A 12,379-nucleotide genomic window follows, 5' to 3' on the forward strand; every position below is an offset into this window, starting at 1 on the left:
GTACCTGTGCCCAGTGCTGAGGGCCCAATCGAAGCCTGATTGAATGATAATCCATACCCATGCTGGCCAGGCCCAGGCTCAAGACCTGCTGCCTGCTTTGCCTTCTGCGGCCAGCTAGAGGGTGTGCCAACTGCATAAAGATGCACTCTCAAACACACACATACACACGCAGGCACAGGTACTCACATTCTTGTAATGAGGGGTTTCCTAGAGCTTTGTGTTTTTGCACCTAAAGGCTGCTATGCTTGTACCAAAACCTGATCTTAACTTCAAATTCAGTAACGAGAAGAAAGTCTCTTATGTATTACAGGCAGATGTGAGCATTAGCTAACTTATTTACTAATGTACGCAGTTATAAGTACAGTTTATAAAATTTAATAGATTTCAATTTTCCTCAGTGTTCTCAAATGATAATGCTTTCACTTCAAATCAAAGTACAAACAGCGTTAATGTACCCTCAAAGGTACAACAGTGGTTTTAAGTTCCAATTGTGTACTTAAGTTTTTCCCAAGTGAAAAGCACATTTTTGTACCTTTTCATAACCTAATGTTTTAAAACAGAACATTAAAATAAAAAGCCTGGAGACAAGACAAGATGTGTGGAGTCAAAACAACTTAGAAGATATAACCTGACTAAAGGTACTGAGATGTACCCTTGAGGGTAGCACCCCAGTGACAAGAGGGGTACTGCCCCAGTTACAGTTTCGTACCTTTATTTCTGAGAGTGCATTGTGCTACTTTGTGATTGGTCAGCTCTTGACTTTTGAGGCTTAGCATTTTAGTTCAGATCAAAAGTGCATCAAAAAGCAAAGAATAGGCCTGTCACAATTATTACATATTCAGCTGATGACAATTATTAAAGCAGATGGCAATAATTTTAAACTGACCTGATTATTTTCTGCACTTGTTAGCTTTCTCAATCATTTATTTAAGTCAAACAAACAGATCAGGCCATTTGAGGGTATTTTAATCAGCTTAGTTGAGGAAAATGTGAATGGAAGAAAATAGAGAATGCATTTTTTGAGACATGTCATAGGTCTAAAGAACACAGCAAAGGTTCTAACTTCTGACTAGTGCTAGTACACCTTTAGAGGGCAGTAGTGAGTAATCTTTGTTTACTGGATGTTTTTTAATAATACCTTCAGAGGGCAGTAGTGAGTAATGTTTGTTTATTTGATGTTTGTTTAATAGTACCTTCAGGGGGCAGTAGTGAGTAATGTTTGTTTATTTGATGTTTGTGTAATAATACCTTCAGGGAGCAGTAGTGAGTAATGTTTGTTTATTTGATGTTTGTTTAATAATACCTTCAGGGGGCAGTAGTGAGTAATGTTTGTTTATTTGATGTTTGTTTAATAATACCTTCAGGGGGCAGTAGTGGGTAATGTTTGTTTATTTGATGTTTGTTTAATAATACCTTCAGGGGGCAGTAGTGGGTAATGTTTGTTTATTTGATGTTTGTTTAATAATACCTTCAGGGGCAGTAGTGAGTAATGTTTGTTTATTTGATGTTTGTTTAATAATACCTTCAGGGGCAGTAGTGAGTAATGTTTGTTTATTTGATGTTTGTTTAATAATACCTTCAGGGGGCAGTAGTGAGTAATGTTTGTTTATTAGATGTTTGTTTAATAATACCTTTAGAGGGCAGTAGTGAGTAATGTTTGTTTATTTGATGTTTGTTTAATAATACCTTCAGGGGCAGTAGTGGGTAATGTTTGTTTATTTGATGTTTGTTTAATAGTACCTTCAGGGGGCAGTAGTGAGTAATCTTTGTTTATTTGATGTTTGTTTAATAATACCTTCAGGGAGCAGTAGTGAGTAATGTTTGTTTATTAGATGTTTGTTTAATAATACCTTTAGAGGGCAGTAGTGAGTAATGTTTGTTTATTGATGTTTGTTTAATAATACCTTCAGGGGCAGTAGTGAGTAATGTTTGTTTATTAGATGTTTGTTTAATAATACCTTTAGAGGGCAGTAGTGAGTAATGTTTGTTTATTTGATGTTTGTTTAATAATACCTTCAGGGGCAGTAGTGAGTAATGTTTGTTTATTAGATGTTTGTTTAATAATACCTTTAGAGGGCAGTGATGTTTAATGTTTGTTTATTTGAGCTCAAGCTGTTTCTATCATCAGTTGGGAGCTACTGTGTGTATCGAGAGCTAGGAAGCAAAATAGCCAATCAATTAATTTGAGCACTTTATGTTTGTATGTTAATAGTTTCATACAGTAAACAGAAATGACAAATTGTTAATCGCAATTATTTAAATGTCAATTAATCACCAGATAAAATTTCATGAAGCAGATCTAGCCTGTACTGATATATGCTAGATGTTCTAAGAGGTTTCACTGCAGTTCTATGGAGATTTCAGTGCTTAGGTAGTTTTTTGCTCTGGTACTTTTGGACTTCTGTCAAGATGCCTTTGCGTAAGTACTTTTACTTCTATTTGAGTCATTATTTCACATAAGTAACTAGGGGTTGGCAACATAAAGTTATGTTATTGTTATTGTGATAAATTACCCAACATTCTTTTTTAAGCATACTGTATATATTGTCAGTACTTAGAGAGCACTGAAAACTGCATCATTCATTACATAAAGAGGATAATTAGTCCTTTTTAATTGAAGTTTAGTGGATAGTATGAAATTCGAATAGAGAATTTTTTGAATAAAAAGTGTGCTGTATGCTCTTTCAGTCATGCTGAGAACATAAGGTCATGGATGAAGTTGTTTCCAAAAGCAGTTTCATTTGCTAGAAAAGTTAATCCGCTCCTCTAAAACATTATTTACATCTATAAAAAATAAAAAAACATGCATTCAAAAATGGAAAAGTAAAGATTATCATAAGTATGTGCGGCAGATAGTGTGTGTACTGCCATGCTCCATTTGGCAGTGTCTGCTCCTGTTCCCGAGGCATTGACATTTAAGATTTGTGTCATACTTTGGGCTCTTATGTACGTGATGGAACTTGAAATATCGGTTCTTTCCGAGCGCCTCTTATGCAGCTTTAGAGCTGGGTATAAAGCGGGGATCTTGGGAAATGGGCAAACTCAAGCTGCAGTATATATCAATCTATCAGTCTTCTTCTTCCTGCTCCGTTCATCACCCTAGTGTATATATGGACTCCTTTGTGTTGCCAGTGATTCATAACAGTTTGTCAAAGATCTGAATTTATAAGCTTATCTAGAGACTAGTGATTTATGGATTGTGTATTGTAGTAGTTAAGGTGGGATAGCTCACACTTAAGCCACTCTCCATGATCCGGCTCAAGCAGAACGTGAGCAATAATTGTTTATAACATCATTGTTTACTGATCATCAAGGTGTGTTCCTTAACTTTCCTTCAACAAAATGGTTGACCAAGCTCATTAGTTTCTTTTTAGTTACTAAACCAAACCCTTGCATATTTCAAAGTCAAAGACAAAGGACAAACTATAATATGTGATGCCTTTTTCCCCTGTGTTCTCATTATGCGGAAACCCCTAACCATAGAGCCTCCCCTCTGCTCATACTTTGAGAGAGAGTCACTGCTGATTCCAATCAAAGTGGATTGTTCCAGAAGCTTTGGGGCCTGAGTGTTTCCTGCCTCAGATAAGAGCGTGTCTCTTTGAGTCCTGCTGGCCAGGTGACCTTTACTGTCTCAACATTATTCATGCTAAATGCCTGTCCCCCCTACCCCTTATTGTTTTGTTTTTTTTTCATCGTGACGCACTGTCCTATGAGGAAAAAAAAACAACAACAATAGAGGCAGGAAAAAAGCCATCACCATGGTAAAGCCTCCGTGTAGGTCATTTTATTACCAGCTTGAATCCGAACCTCCGACTGAAGGCGGGGGCCGGGCCAGGAATACCAATGCCTGCGGCCAATCAATCGGCAGTCCTGTTGCTCAATAGGAGTGATCAAGAAAACTGCACACTAGGTAAATGGAGGACTGAGCATTAAAGCCGACGGCGCAGGCAGAATGCAGCCTGATCATATTTGGAGGGATCTACAGTTTCTTTCTCTGAGGCTGCCGCTGCTTACGTTGCCTCCTTTCACACACCATAAGAGAGACATGTGATAAACTGAGATGTTGACCAAAGACTTCAGCTGTAAGAGAATCGTTTAGTGTTTAGTGTGTAGTCGGAACTAGCACTTAATGGAAGTGCCAGTGGGGGTGGAGCTTAGATAAATGGCCAACCTGGTCATTTATCTACCACACCAGGTTTTAAGTCATTTAGAGGCTTCAGAACAGTTATTTCATTTAGAAGTTGTCATTATTGCTACAACAAAAGCTTGCTGTAGTTTTATATTAATTATTTCTCACTCATAACTTATTGAAAAAAGTAATTTTTTTGAAAGTGCAGATTCTCAACTGTGAATCTATAACTTGCGTGTAAGTAGAAGAAATATTTTGTTATGCTTGAAATTTGATGTAAAGTTATTGTTATGTGTGCAGTACAGTGTTTTATCCAGTATTTCATTTTAAGGGGGGCTGGTTACATCATGTCAAACAGGAAGCATTAGGTCACAGAAAAGTCACATGAGTAGCCTACCTCATACAGCACTGGGAGTAGATGTCTGTGTTAAATGGCTGAATACACAGTGGTCAACTTTGCTTTCTTTACCGTAGTCAACTTTACTGCTTACCTAGCTCGCTGTAACTCAGTAAGTAGACTACGCTAGGAAGAACACAGCTCAGATTTATATTTTTCGACATCATTTCAACACACCAGCTTTACGTTGTATGAAAATTTCATGATGAAATGCTCTAAAATCACTTGGAATAAAATCTCTTTACATTAACTTGCGTTGAAAGTTAAGAGTGTTTTTGCCCTCTCCTGTAAAGTTACTATTTTGGAGATACTTGTTTTTCTATATAGATAAAAAATATATCATATTTGATATTATATCATATAGTGTTATTTTCTAACACTAGCTCTGTGGGCCTGGCAAAAATGATGCTAAATGTTGTTTCACTTTTTGATTTCTTCAAGGTGGAATTTGGCTTCTCGGCAGCTTTTTGTTTCAATTTTCCGTTCCACCTTAAATGGATCAGCAGTTACATTCTGACACCATCTCACTTCATTGTACAGACACCTGAAAGTAACTGCTTCACTGTTTAAGATGGGACTGGAAATTTGAAAAGAGAAGCCGGCTTTAGCTTCAAGTCATTTATCTCATATGTGTGTTCTATACACTCATACCTTTGACTACCAGACACTGCTGGAATCTGGAAAATCTTACAGGAGACCTCCTCGGCCAGGCCTCATTGCTCTAGTGTCCATGTTAGGCTAGGGCAAACTCCAAAAATCTGTCCATTCCTTTATGTCTGGTGCTTTAGAAACAAAGTGGACTACTTCAGACGCAATAAGCAAGATAGCTGGAAGTGATCAAGAGACTGCTGCATTTTCATTTGAAACATGACGGAACGTTCCTGGCTCTGCCAACCAGCTAAATAGCTAACATGTGGTTTGCACGATTTTTATGTTTTAGTGTCTGTACTTATTTTTGGCAGACCTGTATAATCGTTATGATGAAACTTATACCTGAGGTAGAATTTCAACCTGTATAGGCACAAAGGTGCAAGAACTTAGCAACACTAGGTTCATCCTACATTATAAGAATATTTTCATTGGTATTGGAAAAGTGGGAATTTTTTTTCTTTCTTTTTTTTCACATTTTTGTAATTTCTTGACAAATGAAACAAGGAAAAAAGTTGATACAGAATGCAAATTGAATGCAAATGTAATTCATTGCAATTAAATATGTAATTGTGTAATTAGAAAAGTAAGGCAAAATAGCATTAATAATGCTTGACATTTAAGGGTTAAGGAAAGTTAGTACAGTGTGTTCGGCTTGTTTGAGCAGTATTTTCTAACCCAGTCTTCCTTGCTACATAGCATGCACTACTTGTGGTAAAAAGACCACTATGTTCTTTGTATTTCGGAGTCTCTCGGCAGACTGTTTTGACAGACGCTAATGTCTCTGAGTACTGTATGTTTGACCACTATGCCCTTCTTTCTCTCTTTCTCATAGCTCTGTGTACTGAGGAGTGCGCCCACGGCCGCTGCGTGTCTCCAGATACGTGTCAGTGTGAGCCGGGCTGGGGAGGGCTGGACTGCTCCAGTGGTGAGTTCACTCTCTCATTAACTCTGAGAGCACAGTTCACTTCATTAAGGCCCTCTCACTCGTACTGTAATGCCTGCTCCTTTCCCCAGAGACCAAGGCCTGCCTCCAGGAGCTCTCAGTCTATTACAGGGAAAATAGCGCAGGAGGAAAACTCTCCACGATCACATTTACGCTGCAATACTATTCAACTCTTACAGTGTAACCTCAAAGCGCAGAAGCACACACACCAAAACAATAGATCTTCTCTTTGAAATGTAAGCAGTGCTCAAAAACTAAGAAATGAAGGATAATGTTTGGGTTAAACCCTTAAAGGTCAACAAGTGATTATTGTAAAGCTATGGCAAGAAAGCTTACAGACCCACACATGTGCTGACACACAATGAAGTGCTCAGTCTTGCTTTAGCGATTATTTGGAGTACCAGAGCATGTGCTAGCATATAAGCAAATGCATGTTGGAGCTTTTCTGTACTTCCTGAGGATGAGTATGGTGGCTGGCTGAAGAGATAAAGCAGGCTACTTGATGTACCACCATGGCCCTGCCAGTGATACAGGCATATTTCAAAGCAGTTATTAACATAATATTTGGTTTATTAGTTTTCAGGCTCAAGGTCACATTTTCAGCCACGTCTTAATTATGCCACCATTTAATTAATGCAGAATATGTGCTGAAAACATACACTGATGAGAAAAACTTAAAAACTTTTAAAAGCGCTCTGATAAAAAATTCAGTTACATTTCCCATAAATAATTTATGTCAGTTTCAAATTGTAACGTGGACAAATGATGATGGGCCAATGTACAGAAAACATTTTGGGTCTCCACTTTGAGTAGAAGCAACAATGAAGCATTAATCCAGCAGAAAGAAACCTGTTTCTCGGTCTGGGCATTGCCTCCATGACTGTAAATCGGGGTACTCCAGGGGAGAGCTGGATTATTCACTCTTCAATCAACTAAATGCTGAATGGTTAAGAGACTCCAGAGAATGAGAGAGAGATAGAGGTAGAGTGAAAGAAAAAAAAAGAGAGATGGGTGAGAGTATTGACTTTCAATATTTATGTGCGAAGAGGAACATGGGTGGGGAAGGAAAACAAACTACCCCTCCTCCGGGTCAGGACAGGGACAGCAAACTTCCTGACCTCAGCTGACTCTGTCCAATGAAAACGGGTAGGACACAAAGACTGTCCAGTTAAATTTTAGAAGTGGCCAGTGATAACAAAAGCAATTCAATATCTGTTATTTCTTACTCTTGGAAACAAACAGAGATATTCTGTCAGAAATGTAAATTCTAAACTTACACACATTTTCTAAACCGCTTATCTTTCTGAGTCGCGGGGGCTGGAGCCTGTCCTAGTGGCAGTGGTGGACAGTAACTAAGTAAATGTAATTCATTACTGTACTTAAGTGTTTTTTTTGTGTATCTTTACTTTACTGAAGTATTTCCATTTTAGATGACTTTTTACTTTCACTCCGCTACATTTCAAAGTCAAATATCTTACTTTTTACTCCACTACATTATGCAAAATCTGTTGTTCCTTTTGGTTTATGTGTATAAAAACATAACATGTCAAAACGAAAGAAGCGTGAAGCAAGAACACCGATCAGGGTACAGCGAGCACTTTGTTTTGAGCTTGTTTTGACCTGTTGGACATATCGACCCAGTGCAAGCATACGGTTCAATGTCAGTGCAGCAGCATAAAATTTTGGCGTGTCTATTCCTACATAAATGATGGAACTAACCTAACTGTGTGTAAATAGACCACAATATAGAAATATGTACACATATGCAGTTGTGACTGGCATGTTTCTTTTTTTCTGAATTTATACAAACACTATTTCATTTTATAGTAAATTTGTTTTGGCTAGTTTATGTTTATGAACAGAGACCTGCAGATGGAATATAGTAAAGGAAAACTCATTTGTGACCCTGTGTTTACGCTTGGTTCTACCTTATGGAAATTGTTTGCCTTCAGTGTTTTGTGCTTATGATCATTTTAATAGACATCAGTGTCAGACTAATTAATGACATTCTGTTAAAAGATTGGTTTACCAAGAGTGACAGCAGAGTATTTTCACCTAAAATGAGTTAATGAAGCAAGAGTCTTGTTACGAAAGTGATCATAGGTCATTAGAGTCATAATTAATCTTTTAGTACTTTCACTTTTGATACTTAAGTACATTTGAAGGCAAATACTTTTGTACTTTTACTCAAGTGGAGGTCTAAAGGGAGGACTTCTACTTTTACTGGAGTAATATTTTACCTTGGGTATCTCTACTTTAACTTTACTTTAAAGTACATGATTTGTGTACTTCGTCCACCACTGCCTAGTGGTCATTGAGCAAAAGGCAGGATACACCCTGGACAGGTCGCCAGTTGCCACACCTAGGGGCAATTTAGCATTTCCAATTGGCCTGATTGCATGTCATTGTACTGTGGGAGGAAACCCATGCAGACATAGAGAGAACATGCAAACTCCACACAGAAAGGACCCTGGTCGCCCACACGGGAAACCAAACCCAGGCCTTTCTTGCTATCCACGCTACCCACTGTTTCTCCTGAATTCTAAGCACTTATTTTATCATGATATTTTGTCATAATTTGAATTTAATGAAAAGTTATAGTTGTGTGCACAGTGTGAATGTTTTGCGTAAAGAAAAAATATCCTTTACATTCACAACTGGGGATCTTTCAAAATGTTTTAATACCAATACTGAAACCTTAACTTTGATACCATTTCCTAAAGGATACTTTGTTTTAAATTACAAATATAAAGTGGGTGTGGCTTAAACTAGAATTAATTGGGAGGTGCTGGAAGCGGTGTATTTACTGACTGTAATGGATTGTAGACTAATCAAGAAATGCTGACATTAATGACATGCACATGTAATTTAGTCAGAATGTAATTTAGACAGCCATTAAATGTTGAAGCAGGCATGCTTATTCGCTCACTCACTCACTTTGAATAATTAGGCACTGAAATTTGGTACTGAATGGCAATATCAAGTCAAGTCATGTGGTCCTTACTGTCATTCCTCAATAGAATAATATGACCATGCAACACAAAACAGCAGCGCATTACACAGGACTGCATAAATTGTGGACACATGAAAATATGCGATAAATACACACACACACACACACACACACACACACATCATCTAAACCGCTTATCCTTCTGGGTCGCGGTGGGGTGCTGGAGCCTATCCCAGCTGTCATTGGGCGGAAGGCTGCGATAAATACACAAGACAGTAAATACACAGAACAATAAATACAAGTGATGATAAACACAAAGAGCAAAACAATATGTATGAATGGGCATCATATATGTAGATATGGAGGGGCATCAAAGCAGCATCAGCATATAGTGGAGGAACTAGAGCATACATTGTCAACTGTAAACTGTACAGAAAGATGGAGGTCTCATCGCAGCATTCAAAGAATTAAAGTGCAAGTGTGTAGTGGTGGTTACAGGGTGTGTGATCAGTCTGTAGAAAATGTTGGAAAGAGTGTAAATTAGTAAATTATTTGCATTTCAGTACTTAGTAAAATTGAAGTAATTCATAGGCACCATGAAAGTTTTGATTTTTGACACCAAGCCCTGTTTATGTTTTTGTCACATTTTTGTCATTTCTTTTCATCAAAACAAACAGAAAAAACCTGCAGTACAGATTTGAAACAAGTTGATGCAAAATGTAAATGTATTTCATTATGTAACTGTGTAATTAAATATGTAATTACATAATTATATTCCAAGAGTATAGCTAAACAAAAGTAGTAATTCATCCAGAAGCTCTGTCTCTTCCAGCACAACATAAATCTCACTTGATATATAGAGCTCTTTCATGCTCAGGGCATCAGGGATACTGACTTGGTGATTCATGGCCTACGTTTTGACCCACTTTGTTAAGTCTTATTGCTGAACTGTTTGGCTTTGTTGTGGTTCATTTGCTTCCATCTCCACACATATTAACCAATGAGTGGTTGTGCTGGACACACTAGTTCCTCAGTGGTATAAGGATCTATTGGGCATTTTCATTAACAAAAGAGCCATTCCGTGATTACCAGCAGTCTGTAAATCAACTGCTGACTCTGTAGCGATGGCCACGGCATACAAGGTGGAAGCATGGGCGCTGCTAGCGACCTACACTGACTCTGTTTAGAGAAGGGCCACTCTGCAGGGGACAGAAGGGGAACTGGACTCTCCCTTGAGACCTCATGAGTTTCTCCTAGTTCGTGGCCGCGTGTTTCTCCATGCAGGTGCTGTGCTAATCTGCCTTATTAAAAAGGGACCTGGTGATTGAGACCGAGGCATTATTCATAACCTTCATATTTCCATACCAGGCACACGGCCAGTCCTTTTCATTTACGAGCTTTCATCTGCAGAAATGAGGAATGAGTGCCAATTTTTAAATTAAATCTGCCCCCTTTTTCCCTTGCACATAAATGGTGCATCATGTTTTTTGTCGTACACTGTAAATTTCCTTCTCCTGCTCTCTCTCTCGCTCTCTCACTCTTTCTGTCTCTCTCTCTCATGGACGGTTGATAGGGAGCTTTACTGATTCAGGGGTAAGTGGATTCTGTCATCACTTTAGGGGCCTTGTAGCCTAACAGAGACAAATAGCGATGCCAGCATGGCGCTCCATAACCATTGTGGAGCAGTTGAGGTGTTATTGTGAAATAAAGCCGAGTGTCCTTGGTGCTGTGTACTGTATGTGATGCTGGATGGAGGGGGGATGGGTTTAGGTGTGTGTGTGTGCGTATGTGTGTGGCAGTAAGCACTGTCGATGATGGGTTTGTGAATGGCAGAGCTGCTTTAGGTGGCATGAGCTCCGAAGCTGAAGTAGCAGGCTCCGGGTTGGTGATTTGGAGCTGCATCAAAGGGGTCTGGCCAGCGTTAGTGGAGCAGCACTCACCAGGAGCTTTCTATGTGGGTCAACAGAGAGAAGTGAGGGGCTGCACGCCTAGCCAGGATAAACCAGAAAACCAGAAGAGAGAGCAAGAAAAACAGAGAAACAAAGTGAGCAACTTTTTGGTTTGTTGGTTTATTCCTGTTGGGCGTACATCTGCCACAGCCCCGAGGCACTGTAGCCTCCACATCTGCCCAAACACAGACCTGCCCAGCCTGGACACAGCCGTTGGGAAAGCTCCAAATACCAAAAAGAAACCACAAGGTCACTGGCGTCTCAGTCATGCTGACTCCGAGCACACTTTTATCTTGCTCCGAGATGCCTCACTCCATCTCGCTCACATGCTCTACTTTAGCTTTCTGTCTCAGATTTGTCTCCAGTGCTTTGGCAACAGGACTTGATTCCATTTGATAATTTGTTCAAAGTCTTGAGAATTAATAGTTGACTGGAAGAGCAAAGAGAGTGCTGAGTTCGGGGAGCTCTCAGAAGAAAGTTTCCCGGGCTAAAGAAGTTCTATATTGATCGACTCAGGGCAAGGATGTTACATACTAGATTTTGTTTTATTTGATGCACCAACTGCTCCTGTGTTTGTAATAGTTACGCTCAGAGAATCCCAAATAATGCCGACCAATAACGTCACGTCACAGTGTAACATCATGTATGATGTTCAAATAAAATGATAGATGTTGTATTTTACTTTAAAGCATTTTTTGTATGCTGCTAGCTCAATTATAAAAGTAATTCATCACTATTGATTGCATTCTTTTATTAGTCAATTATAAGTAATTACATGCTTTTGAGCATTTTACTTTAAGGCATTGTCTTATATCCTGGTAGTAAAGTTGATTTAATATTTTGTGACTGTCTTAACAAAACTCCGAAATGGTACCTTTAAAGGTGAAAGAGGGCTGTCAAAGGAAGAAAAAAATAATTAGCGATTAATCACATTATTTTGTTGGTTAACCATAATTAGTGGACCTGTAATGGTGAAGGACATTTTTAATATGGCTGGTAATAAAACACATTATTTTGTGTAGTTAAAGGTGATTAGTCACATTTACCTTATTTGACCCTAAAGACAGATTTTTTGTAATTTTGTAATTTTGTTATGGCTATATAAGTGGACAAAATAAGCTCTATCAGAGTGTATTTATTACTTTCATTAATTCAGTAACATTATTTTTGTTGTGTGAATGCAGAGTTCACAAAAACTAAACATGAAAGTAACATTTCCATAGAGTGAATGCAGCTTTCATCACCGACGTCCAGTCAGCTGCAGTAGTGGTTGCATATTCCAACCAATGTGTGTATATAATATACACAGTGATTCCAACTCATCCATGATTGTATTGTACATCTTGTTTTGAGGGGA

The 12,379-nt window shown here is 38.5% G+C and overlaps 1 protein-coding gene across 1 annotated transcript in view; it reads left to right on the forward strand.

The window, feature by feature from the left end:
- The window catches only part of megf11 (multiple EGF-like-domains 11), a 116,298-nt gene that overhangs the window by 24,207 nt on the left and 79,712 nt on the right, over window positions 1-12,379 (forward strand). Inside the window, exon 5 of the mRNA XM_036584599.1 lies at window positions 6,010-6,102. Coding sequence (XP_036440492.1) covers window positions 6,010-6,102 — 93 coding nt within the window. The remainder of the gene's footprint in view (window positions 1-6,009; window positions 6,103-12,379) is intronic.

The sequence above is a fragment of the Colossoma macropomum genome, unplaced genomic scaffold, assembly GCF_904425465.1.
Source record: "Colossoma macropomum unplaced genomic scaffold, Colossoma_macropomum, whole genome shotgun sequence".
Taxonomy (NCBI): domain Eukaryota; kingdom Metazoa; phylum Chordata; class Actinopteri; order Characiformes; family Serrasalmidae; genus Colossoma; species Colossoma macropomum.